General features: G+C 43.3%; 1 protein-coding gene across 1 annotated transcript; it reads right to left on the bottom strand.

Moving 5' to 3' along the window:
- Nucleotides 1-2,228: 2,228 nt before the first annotated feature.
- aspm (assembly factor for spindle microtubules) lies at nucleotides 2,229-16,939 on the bottom strand. Its single transcript, XM_017439424.3, has 26 exons — nucleotides 16,610-16,939; nucleotides 16,372-16,512; nucleotides 13,611-15,054; nucleotides 13,316-13,411; nucleotides 13,133-13,228; nucleotides 12,894-13,040; nucleotides 12,561-12,800; nucleotides 12,406-12,473; nucleotides 12,178-12,319; nucleotides 11,848-11,978; nucleotides 11,528-11,703; nucleotides 10,910-11,055; nucleotides 10,695-10,780; nucleotides 10,400-10,612; nucleotides 10,006-10,210; nucleotides 9,702-9,844; nucleotides 9,427-9,555; nucleotides 8,899-9,093; nucleotides 5,770-8,649; nucleotides 5,423-5,572; nucleotides 5,153-5,344; nucleotides 4,830-5,022; nucleotides 4,433-4,587; nucleotides 3,832-4,008; nucleotides 3,578-3,744; nucleotides 2,229-3,487 (listed from the first exon to the last, which is right to left on the bottom strand). The coding sequence occupies exons 1-26, from the start codon at nucleotides 16,838-16,840 to the stop codon at nucleotides 3,385-3,387; spliced, it is 8,046 nt and encodes a 2,681-aa protein (XP_017294913.1). The 5' UTR covers nucleotides 16,841-16,939; the 3' UTR covers nucleotides 2,229-3,384.
- Nucleotides 16,940-17,297: the final 358 nt, after the last annotated feature.

A 17,297-nucleotide genomic window follows, 5' to 3' on the forward strand; every position in this document is an offset into this window, starting at 1 on the left:
GAGTGTGGTGTGTGTGAGGTGAGCGAGTGTGTGAGGTGTGTGAGGTGAGTGTGGTGTGTGTGAGGTGAGCGAGTGTGTGAGGTGTGTGTGGTGTGTGTGAGGTGAGCGAGTGTGTGAGGTGTGTGAGGTGTGTGAGTGTCTTAGTTCTTACAAAACCTCACATTATTCTAAATGCTTAATAAATGTGGGGTAAACATTATATTTGAATAGAAACTAAACAAACTCTTCAGAACATTTTATAAATTGGAGTGAGTTGGTCATTTAAATGTGAGTGCACCTTGTGAGTCTGGATTGATTGAAGTCTGAAATGTCTTTCTGGGCAGTCCATGACTTTTTTAAGCTTCATCAGAATTCAAACTGTGTCAGACACCAAAGTTTTAGCAAAAGGTTATTTAAAAGACTATCTGAAAGTAGAATAGCTTTCTGCCTGTGGTAGTTGTGTTTTTTCAAGTTGAGCTGTTTTGCAAGCCCAACCTGCTCCCACTGTTAATTGTGAAATAATAAGAAAAGTGCACTAAAGCCTATATTCTGATGAGTTTAATGAACTGGAGGTTAGACAGTCTGACTGAGGGAGACTTTGATGAGTCGGTCCTTTTGGCAATAAAACCTTTAGTTGACTGGAAGTGACATGAGCAGCCCGAACAAACATGTTAGTCATTAACAGGAGAAAATGTTTTTGTGTACATCATGTCACATTGCTCAGGGTATACGGTATTTTATTTAAAAAATGTTATTCATGTTGCTGATTGTAAAAACATTTAACTGTTGTCTATGTAAGATCACCTGTAGATTAACACAGAAACAACTAAAAGATTAAGTTAAAACGTGGGATTTCTGAAATACATTTATATAAATAAACGATTCTCCCGTTTAGGTGAAGCAGGATATAAAAATAATAAAACTTGCACAAGGGCCAGTTTTTCTAAGCAAAATGCTGCAGGAGCCAGTCTGGTTGTGTTTGGTGATTGTAGCTCCTCAGATTTATTTTAAATGAACCCTGTCACAAACAGATACCATTTTACAATTTTTGTTATTACTTTAGCGAAAATGTGGAAAAGGATGTTCAAAATGATGCTACAAATGAAATAAGATGACTTGAAATACTGGTAAAAAAACATGATGACACTCAGTCTGAAGGAAGAAAAAGTCTGAGAAATGTCTGAAAGGAACTCTGGTTGGTTGTGGAGTGATTCTCTCAGAAAAAAAGATCCTCTGGTTACATTTTTGGTGCTTCTTGATCCACTAAAGCACCTGGAACAGGCCTGCAGCCAGTGGTTGCTCACTGCTTCTCATACATCTGATTTGAGAACAAAGGTTCAAAGTACAGCAGTTGGATTTTTCAAAGGAAAATGTGTCTCATTAATATTTACAGCAGTGGGAAAACACGTCACATTATTTAAGTCCAATCATTTTTGAAGTGTTAAACTTTTTAGGCCTCCAAATCTGAATCTGTGGAGCCGTCGGTGAGATCCACCCTCCGTTCAGAGGTCACCCCTTGGTTGTGAGGTGGATCAAATGGTAAAGAGGCCAGAACTTTCCTACTGAATCAAAAGTTCTGTGAACATTTCAGACGGTTTGGCAGTCACTGTGGTAGATTATTAAAACCACTGTGTGACAAATCTAACTCCAGCTGAAAGGCTGAACCTGCAGGGAAACGTTCTCCATCTGTGGAATGCAAGTTGCCTCTTTATTTGGACAAATACGATCCAATTCATCTTAGATTTGAAAGATTTTACTGAAACAGCTTGGCAAAGTGTTTTTTCTGTTCAGATTCAAAATTTTTTCCTGATTTCCTGGATTTTTTTTCAGTTGAAGAGCCAGAAATTCATCTCCTGAAACACATATTTGACACAGAGAATGAGTGAAATTGTGGACATGCAATAATATAACTTATCTGGGCACTTTGGCCTGTGTTTTTATCATTCTAAAAACACACAGAGTTTGCTTGTCTGCTGTTGTATCTGGAGAGGGGGGTCAGCTGCTCACAGCAACCTGGTGGGAGTCTCTGTGCACACGATCACACATGTAACCACACAACAGTAAACTACTCTTTCACATATATTTCTGACAATATCAGCACTTTTTTCCTCAGCAGAAGCAGAACATTTTCCTCCCACATTTCCTCAAAGTCTGTACTTTTCTCAGGGTCAACTCTGAAGCAGATTTCAACATTTCAGCAGGAACAGAATCCTGATTTGACTGCGCCCTCTAGAGGAAACTACAGAAAATAGTTCTTTTACCTTTATTACATTTACTTTTTATTTGACCCAAATAATATGGAGAAATGACCAGCATGTGACAAACTGCTAGATTTACAAAATATAAGGCATAAAAATAATATAAACATTAGATGTTGAACTAATGGTGACTTAAAAGGACAGCTTAAAAACAAATTTGTGTGTATCTCTGGTCGAAGGAACGAATGGGTGAGGAGTGGAGGATGTACAAATTCAGATGTGTCGTATGTTAAAATGAAGACACAGAAGCAGCTCAGTCTCGTCATTCCACCTTAAACAGGACAGCAACACATAAATCCTGAAGAGAATCGATACTCAGTTCTTCCTCAGCTGCTCACAAACATTTATTAGTGACTGAAATATTGGTTTTTGTTGTTGTTGTTATCTTTGCAAACCCAGTTTTGTACAAGACACAATGTCCTAACACTGATGGTCAAAATAATCAATCATTTTAAATGAAAGGTTGTTTTCTATATACTTTTCTCAGTTATGAAATGATGGATTGGTTTTATGTATTCAACTCATTTTTAGATTAGGTCTCATCCAAAGTGAAAGTCACAGTTTGAAAAGAGTTCTTTGGGTTTTTAATCAGTCGAACAAATCTTTTCTCAACTTGAAGTGAGCCGCCTGGACAAACACAAAAATAAATACTGGAAGGCAAAAAGTTTGAATGTAACGCTGATATCATACAGTAAATTTATAAACTTTCCTCCAAAACAGTTTCCAGGACTTTTGAATGTTTTTCAAAGTTCATTTTCAAACATTTGTTGCTTTTTTTTGCACTCATTTTCAGTTTTTTCTCCTGCTCAAACACTTAATAAACAGTCAGTCATTAAGGGATAAACTGGTTTGTCCTACACACAACCTGAAGAATCCGTTTTAAAATGTTTGTCCTCGTTTGTTTTTTTATGACGGACCTGCGTTCTGTCACACAATGACTGCTGGAGGAAAAAGTGGGTAAAATAATTTTTAAAAAATGGAGAATTATGTGGCTGTCTTCAGCTTATTGTATTCAACTTTAAGCAAAAAAATATATTTACAATGGACCACATTTATTTTAAAAAACAGACAGTAAAATGTAAACAACAAACTGATTAAAATATTTTCAGTTAAAAAATAAAAGAAGCATTGATGAGTAAAATAAAACCTATAAAACGATGGCCAGCGTGTCGGCCACCATCTGAATGGCATGGAGAGGATCCACGATTTCTCTCAGGTTGTCTTTCGTCAGAACCCAATCTGGAGCAAATCTGAAACACAAAAACAGATTTCAGTTTGCTCGACAAATCGAACGTGGAGGCTTGAATTTCTTCCATGCAGTGTTGTGCAGAAACACATACTTTGGCGCAGGCCGGGTTTTCCGAGGCGTTGCTAGAAAGCTGCCGTTAACAGATGCGCTCATCTTCAGCTTGATGATGTTTCTCTCTGCATCCAGCTTGTGTTTGCGAGCAGTAAGTTTATAGATGCTGCACAATCGATCCAAAGCTTTAGGAATCTTCTTCACCTCCTAAAGAAAAATTAGGGCGTTCAGTTTTCTCCCTTGTACTGGAGTAGAAAGCAGGATTTTGTGATCAGCTGAAAGTAGCGGCTGTACCTCAGCTCGGTGTTTATCCTGAAGCAGGAGAGCAAGAAGGAAGCAGGTTTTGGTGAAAATGCTCCCACCCTTTTCAGCCACCTTATCCCCCGCCTTCTCCCTGTATCTCTGCAGCAGATCCAGCAGTATCTCCACAGAGCTGTCCACTGAATACACTGCCTCTACGGTCTTATGGTACTGAGGGAGTGAAGAGGGGATATTAAAGTAGAAACAGCATTTAAAATAAACAAACATCATGTTTCCAGATGTGAAGGAGGCCAGGAGGTTTTTGAGGACTAACAGAAGATTACCAGACATGATGACCTTCAGTCTAAACACAGTTTGCAGAACAGAAACCAACATAAAGCAGACAGTCTGTGGGGAAGTAGGAATTCTCAAAACATTGTTACTCTTTAAACAAGAACTTCACCTTTGTGTCCCGATTTTAACGCAACACAAAAAGCCTGTACTTTCACGAGACAGACAGTCGTTTTTCTTATTATTTTGAAACTGCTGTTTTGTGTTTGTTTCTGTTTTTCTTGCCCTGTTCAGCACTTTAAGTTTCAGGCGTGTTTAAACAAGTGATCTAGAAATAAACCAAGCTGTGTGGTTGTTGTTGCACCTTGGACAGGTTGAGGAGGACCTGGATGGACAGGGTGATGATGTTCATGCAGGGGATGCTCCGGTTGCAGCAGCGGATCAGTGTGAAGAGGACACTTGTGGCCCCGCTTTCTACCAGCCGCTCACAGCACTCGGGTGAAAGTCTGGTGGCAGTTTCTGTGCACGCAAACACTCACGTTAACAACATTAAACACATTACTCTTAAAGATATAATCCTGCCAACGTCAGCACTTTTCCTTTCTCAAAGCAAAACCACAAACAGAAAAGAGGAACATCTTTGCCCACAGTCAGCAGCAACAGGAAGGTAATCATGAACTCACTGCACACTTTGACCACACAGAACCGGATTTGTGCTAATTACTCTCAACTTTGGCATTACTTCATTTGTCAGGTCTTACCAAGGTTCTTCAGGGCCTCTAGAATATAAGAGAGGTGTTTGTATTGAAGGAGGTACTCCAGGGCAGATGAGGTCTTGTTGCAGAGTTTGTCCTCCTCTCGAGCTTCAGCGGACACCAGACGCAGGCGGTGCCTCAACTTTACAAGCTTTGGGTTGTCGTTCAGCTGACGGGAGCAGTGTCCTCTCCACAGGGCCTGAACACAGACAACACACACATCCTGTTCAGAACTTCATGCAATGGAAAGAAAGACATATGAGGACATAAATGCCATCCATTCAGAGCAAATTTTATCATGCATTTAAAGGGAGCAGTGACTGACACACCTGAGCCTTAACGATGCCCCGCTGAACCCTCTTCTGGCAGCGGACGAAGAGGAAGTTCCGGACAGCCTGCTGGATGATGGAGGCAGCCTTGTGACGACGAGCTAACCAGGACTTCACAGCTCTCTGTGCTGTGATCACCTTCCTCCTGTCCTGCAGATACAGTCTCCTCTGCTGCCTGGCTCTCAGCCATCGCTAAGAAAGAGACGTGCATCTTTTAGACAAACACTCTCCACCAGCAGGTGTATCACCAGCTCTTGTTTGTTGACACACCTGTATGGCGATGACAGAATGGATCTGTCTTTTAGCTGATTCCAAAGCCCAGTAAGCTCTCAAAGCTCGTTGGATCTTTATGGCACTGAGATGATGGAAGATCGCAGATACGAACCGGAGTCTCCGTTCTCCCTGGGCTGTCTTTAATACCTGAAAACAACATAAATTAAACACCATTCTTTGCAAATTTCAGTGATGTTTTGAGTTTCATAATTATGCTCTCAAACCTGTGGTATGTTTGCTGTGATGGATTTCATGTATTAATCAGTTTCTACATGATTATTAGGATCCAAGTATGTGCTGTTTGAAAGTCAGTAAACATTATTACAATCTGTGAACTTTATTACCTGTTGTCTTGCATTCCAGGCTCTGCAGCATCTCTGGAGGGTGATGACAGCCTGCTTCACTCGGATGAATCTGTTTCTCTCTGATTTAGCTTGGACAGTGGCTCGATATTTTCTCTGAATTACGAGAGCCGATGCTTTTAGTTTGAAATACTTCTGATGTTCACAGTGGGCTCGGTAAGCTCTCTGGATAACTCTGGCAGCCTCGTGGCTTTGTTTGATGATCTGTCTGGTCTTCATTCCTCTATATGCAGCCTGCAGAACTATGGCAGCTTTTCTGTCCTCTTGGTATCGTTTCACCTCAACTTGTTTCCGTCTCTGAGCTCTAAACCTCTGCTGTAAGACACAAGCTGCCCAGCGTTGTCTCCTGAAGGCCGTCTGCTGTTTGTGCCGTCTGAGGTTTGACTGAATGACAGTAGCAGCTCTGTGCATCTTTGTCATTTCAGTCCTGACACGATGAGCTCTGAAAGCTGCCTGAAGAACAACAACAGACTGTTTTACTCTCAGGAAGTGTTCTCTGTCTCGCCTCTGAAGAAGCAGAGCTCTGTAGCCTCTCTGGATCATGATGGCCGACAGTCTCATTGCCTGAAACTTGACGTGCTCTTTGTGTTTTCTGAATGCAGACTGGATCACAGTTGCAGCCTGATGCCAGCGAGCCACCTCTGTCCTGACTCCATGTCCTCTGTAAGCTGCCTGAAGGGTGACTGCAGCTTTTCTTACAAGTTGGTATCGCTGCATTTGTTTCTTTGCTGCTTTAGTGGCCCGATATCTGTGCTGAATCTTGAGGATGTAAGACTTGAGGGTAAGATACTTCCTGTGTTCACAGTGGGCCTTAAAAGCTCTTTGAATGATAGAGGCAGCCTGATGCTTTTGTTTTAACTTCTGTCTTGATTTCATTCCACGGAAGGCAGCTTGTAAGACGACAGCAGCATTTTTCTTGGCCCTCAGGGCTTGCACCTCAGCTGACATCTTTTTGTTTGCTCTGTAACGTGCCTGCAACACACTGCAAGCCCAGAGAAGCCTTTTGTAGTTGGTCCTCTGCTGGTACTTTCTGAAGTGAGACTGAATAGTTATAGCTGCCATGAGTCTGATACGCAGCTGCCTTCTGGCTACCTGTCCTCTGTAGGCAGCTTGTAGACAAACGACTGATCTGCGCTTCAACAAGTAGTCCAGTCTGAGGTTTCTTGCCAGGGTTGCTGCCCTGTACCTCTGCTGACAAGTCAAAGCTGCTGCCTTGATAGCTAAAAACTGCTTTCTAGCTTGGATGGTCAAAAACTTTCTCTGTATGACTGTGGCAGCTTGTTGCAACTCTGCCATCCTCCTCCTGGCTCTGTGCCCACGGTAAGCTGCCTGGATGACCACAGCTGCAGATCTCATTGCTCCGTACCTCAGCATCTGTTTATCCCTGAGCATTTTAGCCCTATAGCGCTCCTGAATGATAATGGCAGCACACTTGGTGGCCAGGTAAGCCATACGAATCCTGTGCATCCTGAACTGAGCTTGGATTACTCGGGCAGAGTTGTGCCTCTTCTTTAGGTTTCTCCTCACAGTGAATCCACGAAACATGGCTTGAATCTTTAAGGTGGCCACCTTTACTGTCCTGAACTCACTTTGTTGCTGCCTGCAGAGGAGAAGAGCTCTGTATCTGCACTGGATGATGACTGCTGCACTTTGAAGGAGAGCATAATGTTTTCGACATAAAAACCTCCGAACTACAGACTGAATGATTGTTGCAGCCTGGTGCTTCTCTCTCAGCTCTGTCCTAACTCTCATGCCTCTGAATCCAGCTTGGAGAGCGATGCATGCCCTTTTCTTCTGCATATACGCTTTTCTTGTCTCATTTCCAACCAAGAAAGCCCTGTAATGACGTTGTAGGAGAACAGCTGCTGCCCTCTTGGATTTGTACTTTGCCTGGGCTTTGTGTCGTCGATAACAAGTCTGTATCAGCGTTGCACACTGATGCCAGGTTTCTATTGTCTTCCTGTCAGCTCTGCCTCTCCAGTTTGCTTGTACGATGATCACAGCCCTCTTTAAATCATCATAGTCCTTCTTTGTTTTACGAGCCCTAACTGTGGATCTGTACCTCTGCTGTATCACAGCTGCAGCCTTCCTCAGGACAAGGTACTGCGTTTGGGCACTGTGTTTTCTAACAGCTGCCTGGATCACCGTTGCTGCCTTCTGCTGCTTTTTTAGCAACTCTCGGGCTGCTTGTCCTCGGTAAGCTGCCTGTATGGTAACAGCGGCACGTCTCAGCCTGACAAACATTTCTCTTTCCGTGTCTCTTTTCACAGAAGCTCTCCACCGGCGCTGGATCATCACTGCAGCACTTCTCAGCTTCACAAGCTGTTTTCTGACAACGTGCCCTCTGAAGGCACTCTGGATGACAGCAGCAGAGTGGTGCTGCAGCTTCAGCAGCTTCAGCATCTGAAAGCGGCGCCTCTGTTCATGGCCTCTGAAGTGAGCTTGAATAAGCACGCTGCTTCTCTTGATCTTTCTGTATTGGTGGAAACAAAGCTGCATTCTGTACCAAGACTGAATTCTGACAGCAGCAGCAGATCTTTCAGACACTTTTTCCTTGTACCACTTCTGAAAAGCAGCTTGTATCACTCTGGCAGCACAGTTTTCCTTTTGTATTTTCTGAGCTTGCCACCTCCTATATGCTCTCTGTAGTTTCACCACAGACGACTTACGGAGGAGATAACGTTCTCGATCTCTTCTCGAGAGAGCCCGAGCTCGGTAGTACATCTGAATGACTGCGGCCGCCTGGTAAATTTCTCCATAAGCAGTGGCTGCCCTCCTCATCCTCCACTGTGCTTGGACTACAATGGTGTAATACCGGAGACGGTGGTAAGCCCTCAACGTGGAGAACATCCTCCACTGAGCCTGCAGAGCCAAGATAACAGAAACCATTAGAAACAGCAGCTTAAGAACAATAAATATTAATGTGTTCTCACCAAAACTGCACTGAAATCAGAACAACACACACACATATGTGGGGGAAAAAAAACACATCTGTGACAGAATCTACCAGTTTAAAGAGTCTAATTGCATCAGATTTATCTCCATGTTTCAAGTTAAAATGACCTTCAGCATCATGGAAAGTTTTCTACACTTTGTGCACTTTCCACCCACCTGGATGACAGTCGCTGCTTTGTGCTGTACGGCCCGAAGCTGAGCCTCTTTTTTCCTCCTCAGCCAGCGTCGGGCTGCGTAACCTCTCCACACTGACTGGACCATGACAGCGGCTCGATTCTGCCTCTCAGCTCCACGCTTCTGAAGGAAACGTCTCACCGCTGCCTGGATTTTTACAGCTGCCTTATTCCTCTCCTGCATCCAAGACATAAACTGTTATTGTTTAGATTTACCAACAAGTAAAAAAAATCATGCAAAAGCAGAGCACAAGAATTTAACATTTAAATACAACTAAATAAAAATATTATAATATATCTTTAATTTACAACATTCCTTCCGATTTACAGCAAACTGTCTTAAAATAATTCCTCTGAAATAGTTCATTCTAAAGCAACACATTTTCAAAGACTTTTTTAAAATACAAATTAATCTTTACTCCACACAGAAATGACCAAAAGAACCTTATGAACAATGTTTAGTGTTCCTTTAATTACGAACTAGGATATAAACCCAAACTAATGACTGAACCTGGTAGAGCTGCAGGTTTTTCTTCAGTTTGTGTTTCCTCCACGCAGCCTGAACGACCCGAGCTGCTCTGGTTTCATTCCGCAGGTCCAGGAGACGAGCACAAAGGAAGGACAGGTAGGACATCACAACCTGGAGGGAAACCAAGTCATTGTTTCAAACTAAAACTCCACAAGCTGCTGAGGACACGCCCACCGTTTGCTCTCATTAGGGTTTAAACCCTTATTAAAACATTTAAAGGTCCGGTCTTACTGATTGGTTGAAAGTCAGTATCTCACCTTCTCACTGGGGATGGTGTTGGACATGTCTGCAGGGCTGATCATGGCGGGAACTCCCCCCAGAAAAGCCACAGCAGTGTTGACCAATCTGAAGTTGTTTTTCTCATTCTCCAGCAGCTCTTTAAAAGCCACAGATGGACAATCTGTAACACAGATACTCTTATCATGACTCAGCTGCTTCCTCTGAACTCTGCTCAAATTTGAAGGAAATTTATGCAGAAAGCATAAAATCAAACCCTTTATTCAGATGTTTATAAAACAATTTCAAATTTCTATCCAGAACAAACAAACAAAGCAGACGTACCATTCGAGCCTGTTGGTGTGGCGTTAAAGGATCCGTCAGAGTCGCTGCCCGAGCAGTTCAGCTCCACCTGGCCCCTCGGGGAGCACTCCACCGTCTGCGTGGTGCTGACACCGATGGATCCATCCGGCAGGAGGCCAGGGTGGTAGTGGTGAATGAGGTAGCAGAGGACGCGACCATCAGAGAAGGAAACGGTGAAGTTCTCCACCTGCACACAGACAACAGGCTTCACTTCCTGTTGGCCTCTTCATTTGGAGCTACAGTATAAATCTGGTATTTGCTTTTTATTACTTAGAATGAACACAATGAAAGGACAAATAAAAAAGAAATTAGAAAAACAACTCTGCTCCTTAAAAAAAGGTTTGAAACTCCCACATGGTGTTTCCTTGGAGCTCACCTTCAGGTTGTAGAAGTCACAGACAGCGCAGACCCAGTCCATCAGCAGCGGGATCTTGGTGCTCGTGTGTTCATACGGCCTCCTGGTCTCTGCAGGACTCACAGGAACATCACGGTCCGCCCTCAGGGAGGCCAGCCTCCGTTTGGTCTTCAGGGTTCTCTTCAGGAAGAAGATCTCCTCTCTGAGCTGATCCTCGTTCAGAATCACCTCCACCTTCACAACGTCAGAAAACACAACTGTGTTGGTCTGTTCCAGGACCATTAGAGCGCAGTGCAACTCAAACAAAAATACACACATGAAAGGCAAAGAGGATTTTCCACAAGAGGCTCAGAGTTTTCTCTCTGTGTCCATCCACGATATCTCTGGAGTCAATGATGGTGCCTAAAAACAAAGACGACGTGCAGTTCAATAACCAAACAAGGAGAAAAGTTCATGGTAGATAATCGGATACAGATACGGTTCATATTTTGGTTTCCAAATGAGTAAAAAGCTAGAAGATGAAGGCAGTACCGTGTTCATCCTTGAGCTCTATCCCTTTGTCTTTCAGAACGTGCAGAGCGATGTCGACGTTGTGCACCTTCTGCAGGCGGCTGATGGCCGGCAGGCGGAGCTTCGCTGACAGACTCCAGTCCTGAACGAGGAGCTCCATCACCCGGCTGGGAGAAACACAAGGATCACAACACTACATTTACTTTCATTCATTTAATGTTGCTGGTTTTGTTCCTGATCAAAGTCGCTACATCATCAAATACACAGCTTTACTCCTGACACCATTTGTCTCGATTTTTCAGAAAGTAATCATTGAATTGACATCTACAACTGGTTTGTGTTTCATTGCAAACTAACATCCAAATATACAAGCAAAGGAAACAGACAAGCTTGGAGGCAGCTACAAAGTGCATTAAAGATCAGAATCAATGTTTTACCTGTAAGATGAGATGCAGTAGAAAAATTTTAAATCACTTTTGTAACCTCTAAGTATTGTCTGCTTTTGGACATCATATACTTTGACTTTTATTACTGCAAACTTTCAAAAGACACACAAATATGAGCATCGTCTGGTGGAATGAAACTGAGTCCGTCTTCAGACAACAGGAAACGTATGATCAAAGCAGTCCTCTCACTCACACTAAACGAATGCCACATTTCAGATCAACAGCCAAATTCTTCACAGCGAAGTTGAACTCGTCGAGGGGCGTCTGGACGTGGGAAACGGGTAAGCCGAGGTAGGAGAGGTGTCGGGGAAGAATCCCCTCTCCGCTCAGGAAGTCCCTGGAGAAGGCCAGCAGCAGCTCTTTACTCTCCTGTGGGAGCAACAAAAGATTAATAATACTTTATCTAATGAGGCAGACTTTTTTCTCACTCTATTATTCTGTGGCAAGATTTTAAAATGATAAATGTTTTTTTAAATCATAAATGTAAATTGTGTTGTTGAGAACTCGGCCTGCCTTGAACTCTGCATCCAGGCAGAAGAGACAAGGATCGTGTTCGATCAGACGAGATTCTTTGGCTTTGTCCAAGAAACAGACCAGCAGGAGGAGCTTCTTCAGGGTGAAGCGAGACAGCGCCTCCTCGTGGCCTGACAGGGAAACGGTCAGGTGGACAATCAGGAAGGCTTTTGAGAACTTTATAACAATTTGGTTCCCTTTTCATCAATGGCATTCGTAAATCTTAGGCAGCTTTGAAACATTTCAGTACATTAACTTTAAAAACAAACATAGAATTGAGGCTTAGTGCGACCCCTGAGAAAACAGCGACACAACATTCTCATAATTTACCGTCTTTGTAAAGGTGAGGCACCCGGGCGTGTCTGAACTCTGCAGCGATGTCTGGGTTCCAGAGCAGCCGCTGGAGGATGAACATCGCCAGACCCAAGGCGTCACTGTTGCTCTCAAGAGAGATCAGCTCCCCGAAGATGGTCTGAGGATGAGCAACACTGGGATGATGAAGACAGCTACAAAACCGTTATAAAGAACACACAAAGTTGGAGAAAACGCTTCAAATACCTCGAGGCCGATCCTTAACCACAGTGGATTGTATGACAGGAGCCAGTTGAGGACTTTTTTGCGTTCACCTACAAAAAATGACAAATCAAGACAACAATTTACCTTTCAGACTAAATAATCACAGTTTAAAAAGTCATTTAAAACAGAACTTTTACCTATGTCCTTCCACAGGTGACGGTCTTTCCGAACAAGCAGCCGTCGAGCCTCCACCTCCAGCTCGAGCCTCTGGATGGCCTTGACCATGGCCTCAGACGTGAACAGCTGGCAGGCGGATCGACGGAGGCGGTTCAGCTTCTGTTTGGCCGTGTAGGTGCTGAAAGACATCTCCTCTTTGGTTGGAGCTCTGGGGACACTGAATCTGTCGTCGCTTCCCATGGCAAGAGACACGGCACTGACTGCAAAAAGACACGAGGAAGATCGATTTATGAGACTTTAGCTCTCATCCCAAGTTTAAACAATGGATCTTCAGAGTAGAGACGGTGTTTTACCTTTAGCGACTTCAGTGTTGACTTTAAAGTCGTCTGGAGTGAGGACGTAGTTGATCCACCACGTGAATCCTCTCTCCTGTTTCTCAATCCACCTCTCATCATAGAACATGTTCTTGGCAGCAAACGGCATAGGGTGTCTTGGTAAAGCTAAAAGTTAAGAGGAAACATAAAACACTGATATCTCACGAACAAGGAAAAGAAAAAGCCCTGGCTCTCCAGCAGTGTTTGTCTTCATGTACCTGTTTGTGTAGCTTTGATGAAGGTCAGTTTTGACTGAGCTACAGCGACTACTTTAGATATCTTCACAGAACCAGATGCTCTGACAGATGAAGCACCTGCAAAAAAAACAAGACCACTAAACTTAAGCATGTCAATGACATCATGTTTTCTGTAAAACCACCCACGTAAGAAGAAATGTGTACCTCGTGAGATGATTTTGGAGCCTGGTTGTTTAGCCTGAACAGCAGCTACAGAGCTCATCTTCCTCAGAGATGATGATGATGATGATGTCACTGAGTCTGGAAAGAAATTAGATTCACAATTTTTATTTGACTCGTTATGAAGAGTACCACCTGAGACAATATAACCTCTTCAAGTACCACCAATATGACAAACATTATAAAAGAAAAGCACGAGCTTACAAGTTTATATTCATAAAGAAGCAAACTGGCCAAACCACTAACCCTGGTTTAAAGATGGCTGTTTTTTTTGACTCACTTGTTAATCTCTGTCGCTGTGACACACTCCGCCTCTCCTGGACTGATCTCGGAGGCTCTCCTTTTCCCGCCACGACTCTGCTCCTTTTGACCTGCTCAGGTTTCCCAGAGGCCTCGACCTTTTCATCAGCTTTCAGATGCTCCCCGCTCTTCCTCTTCTTGTTTTTCACCGCCAGCTGAACAGGAAATAGGTCTTCCCGAGCAGGAGGTGGTGCAGAAAGAGTCGGGGCGTCCTCAGGCATGGAACACAGTAAGCTCACGGGTGGAGGGGAGGTGATGGTGAAGGTTGGTGCAGGGACGGACAGAGCTGGAGAGGAAGCAGAGAAAGAGAAGCAAGAAGGAGCCATGCATGGAGGGGAGGAGAGGGGGAAGGTGATGGGTGCAGCTGAGGCACTAAGCCTTGGTTTGGGGCTGGAGGACAAAAACTCTGTGACCTGATGTCCACCATCACTCAGCCTGGTCCCTGTTTCAGTGTCTATGACAGGAAGGCTTGGAGTACCCGGGTCAGAATCACACCGACTGCTGCCATCAGAAAGCTCAAGTGTTTTCTCTAAGAGCCGTCGACGGGACTTCTTTATCTTCCTCCCACCTGGACTGTTTGCCTCCACCGGAACTTTGCTTTTAGTCACGGTGGCAGACGTAAAAGAAGCCTTTTTCATCTTGTTCGTAACGTCGACTCCTTTATCAATCTTTTTGTTGACAAAAAAAGTGAGTCTTGACTGACTGGACTCAGGCAGCTCTGGACTATCAGTTATTGCTTTAAAAGCATTTTTGTCAGGATCGCAGCAAAGTTTGTCGCTCTTAGACTCCAGAGAGTCTGAAAACTCACAGCTTGAACTTGTGTCTCTGGGACTGGTGGTAATAAGAATCAGATCAGAGCCGATGACATCCAAAGCATCTTTCAGAGAAGGAACTGAATCATCACCAGCAGCAGGAAGTGCACTGTCTGACTGAATACGAGGCATCAGCTTCTTAAACCTCTCTGGTGTCCCGATAGGAGACAGGGTCTTGTTAAACATTTTTGTAAGTCCTTTGTTTTCAGGTTTTTCTGCCAGAGTGTCCGGACTAGCAGGCATGTTGCCAGAATTGACAAACTTTCCAGCTGGGACAAGCAGAACAACAGGGGAGTTCTTCTGAATGTCATGGATTCTCTCCAGATCCGACAAGGACTGATGCCTCTGCTTGGGATTTAAAGCCTTCTGCTCCACCAGTTTCAGGGGATGATCAGCTGAGCCGTGCTTTATGAGGGACCTCTCTTTGACAGATTTCCCCTCATTGAGCGGAGCCAGCGGGCTGCAAGGCTTCTCTCTCTTGTACTGGGGGTTTCGAGACACTTGAAAGGTTTTATTGGCTGTCATCTTCAGCGGAGGTGCAGTTTTCTTTGTCGTTGGTGTGTGCATTTTCCCTCCTTCTCTTTTGTTTTTGATTGTATCCCATAAGCTCTTCTGAAAAACAAAGAAATATAATTGAGTTGTAAATGCAAGGCATATTGTAATGTGCAGTGTCTGAACTCTTCAAGTGGAAGCTCAGTATGATAAGGCTTCCCTCCCTTTTTACACAAAGACCAAAGAGATTTCACTATAAAACCTTTTTAAGGGGACCAGTGCATGGACATTAACACACACATATTATTATTATTACGTTTTTTTTTTTTTAATCCTATTCTTCTTTCTCTGTCACAGTTTTATCTCCTTGTTCTTCCTGCAGCTTTGAAAAGAACATCAGAACGAGCAACTCTGATGAACATAGTGTGCTATACTTCGGGTATACCATCTTTGGAGCGCTACAGCTCAGACCAACTTCACAGAAAGTTGGACTTTACATGACTGAACTCTTTGATGGATTTTATACAATCACAGTTTGAGTTTTATGATTTTTATTCAATTTAGGGTGTGATGATGTCACATCCTAACATTTGAGCCATCTAAAGTTGTATTTGTTTTACCTGGTATGTGTCTATGGCGTGTGTGCTATATGACCGTTTTCATGTAAACAGAGTGCAGCCAAGCTTCTATAGACTTCCACTGTATCTGCGCTCAGAATCAGTGAAGGGTCACATCTCTGAGACAAATCGATTTCTGCCACTTACATAAAAGATTCTGCATTTATTACCAAAGTAAGTTCCAAATCACTATTGGATTTTATAGAAAAAAGTTAAATCTTGAATTCTGGGCAGTGCCCAAAACTTTGACGCACCCTTCAAATTTTTTTCAGCAACTTTTTCTACTTTTGCATACCAGATTAGTAGAGGGAAAACCAAAAACACTTTTGCTCAAAGTTAGAAACTATGAACTCAAACTTTAGCAAATGGAGCAGTTGGAAAGAGTTGAGCCAGTCATTTTCCAGAAACCCTGATATGCAATTCTGAAATGCGGGTAAGCACTCAATGTAAACAAAGCACTTGGCTGAATCAACCTAAAAACGTGGGATTTTATCTGCACATTTTACTCAAAAATCTGAGCACAAATACACACAAACGCCTCCAAATTGTCAAACAGCTCTTCCATGGACGGCGCCACTGTCGACTTATTTTCAGTCACTTTTTGTTGGTAAACAAACGGAGTGGTGGTTGGCATCGTTCACTAATTTAGCTTACTAATTTTTAGACACATTAATCAGTTATATGAAAAAAAATGACAATGAGTACCTTTAAAACCCCTTTTTTGCTGTGAAACTGTTTCAGAAGAGTAGTTATCTCTGAGACCATTCAGTCTACAAGAACTTTTGAAAGTTGTGAAGAAGCTCTGTGTGTGTGAAGTTACCTTTTTCCTTTTGGGTGCTTCTGCTCTCCCAAGCAGCACAGCCTGGTGCTTCAGGACCCCGGCATTGAAGATGAGGAGCTCTCTGATCCCACCTTCCTCTGTTGGAGTCCAGGTTATGGTCAAAGTGGAAAAGCTCTCAGGCTGTAAACACAAACATGGAGCAGGAACATCAATACGTGACCTAAACAACAGATTTGGCACTTCTGAATGAAACACGCGGGTAAACAGTTCAACATACCTGAATTGTAAAAGCGTTGTGGTCCACAGAAAAGCCTTTACTCGAGGGGATCTTCTCGACAAAAACCTGCACTTTCACGTCATCTATGGGATTCTCGATTTGCAAAACAGCAGATTTCGAGGTGCCCAACTTCACCGTGCCAAAAGTCACAAATGGAGGCTTTGAGAACTGGATAAGGGTCAGGACTGGAGCGTTATTCTCCTTGTTAGCATCGTCTCTCGCTTCAGCCATCTTGGATAAAAAGTAAAACTTTCTCAAAACAAGCTGTGTTTTGTCCGAAGCATCAGGATTCTCGTTTCATCGTGGATCTAGCAAGCTAGCAAACGTTACTCCTCCACACGGATAAACTGTTATTTGAAATTTAGTCGAAAACGACCAGCCAATCAGAAGCGAGCACTAGCTGCGTCGCGTCCAATGGGTGAACAGAATGAATCCAGCCGTCAAAAATACACAACTATGAACCAATCAGCGTCCGACTACGTTTTTAAACGGACAGGAACCACGCCTGCATTCAAACTGCAACGAAACTTCCGCAAAACAAAGTCACACATGTCTATTTTCGCTTTATATTGCAGGATTCTTATCTGAGACGAATGCAGTGCAGTTAAAAGGTCTCCTTTACCAAAACGAAGTCCACAAAACAGTGAATATGTGTCACAATCTTTCGATTTTTACGAACGTGCCGTTT

This window comes from Kryptolebias marmoratus, linkage group LG24 (genome assembly GCF_001649575.2).
Source record: "Kryptolebias marmoratus isolate JLee-2015 linkage group LG24, ASM164957v2, whole genome shotgun sequence".
Classification (NCBI taxonomy): Eukaryota; Metazoa; Chordata; class Actinopteri; order Cyprinodontiformes; family Rivulidae; genus Kryptolebias; species Kryptolebias marmoratus.

Bases quoted from the DNA above. Each gene is read 5' to 3' on its own strand.
- aspm (XM_017439424.3), bottom strand. From the start codon at position 16,840: ATGGCTGAAGCGAGAGACGATGCTAACAAGGAGAATAACGCTCCAGTC. The intron at 16,513-16,609 runs GTATGTTGAACT...TTGTGTTTACAG, and splicing joins ACAACGCTTTTACAATTCAG to CCTGAGAGCTTTTCCACTTT. The intron at 13,229-13,315 runs GTACACATTTCT...TTTTTTTTGCAG, and splicing joins CTCCAAAATCATCTCACGAG to GTGCTTCATCTGTCAGAGCA.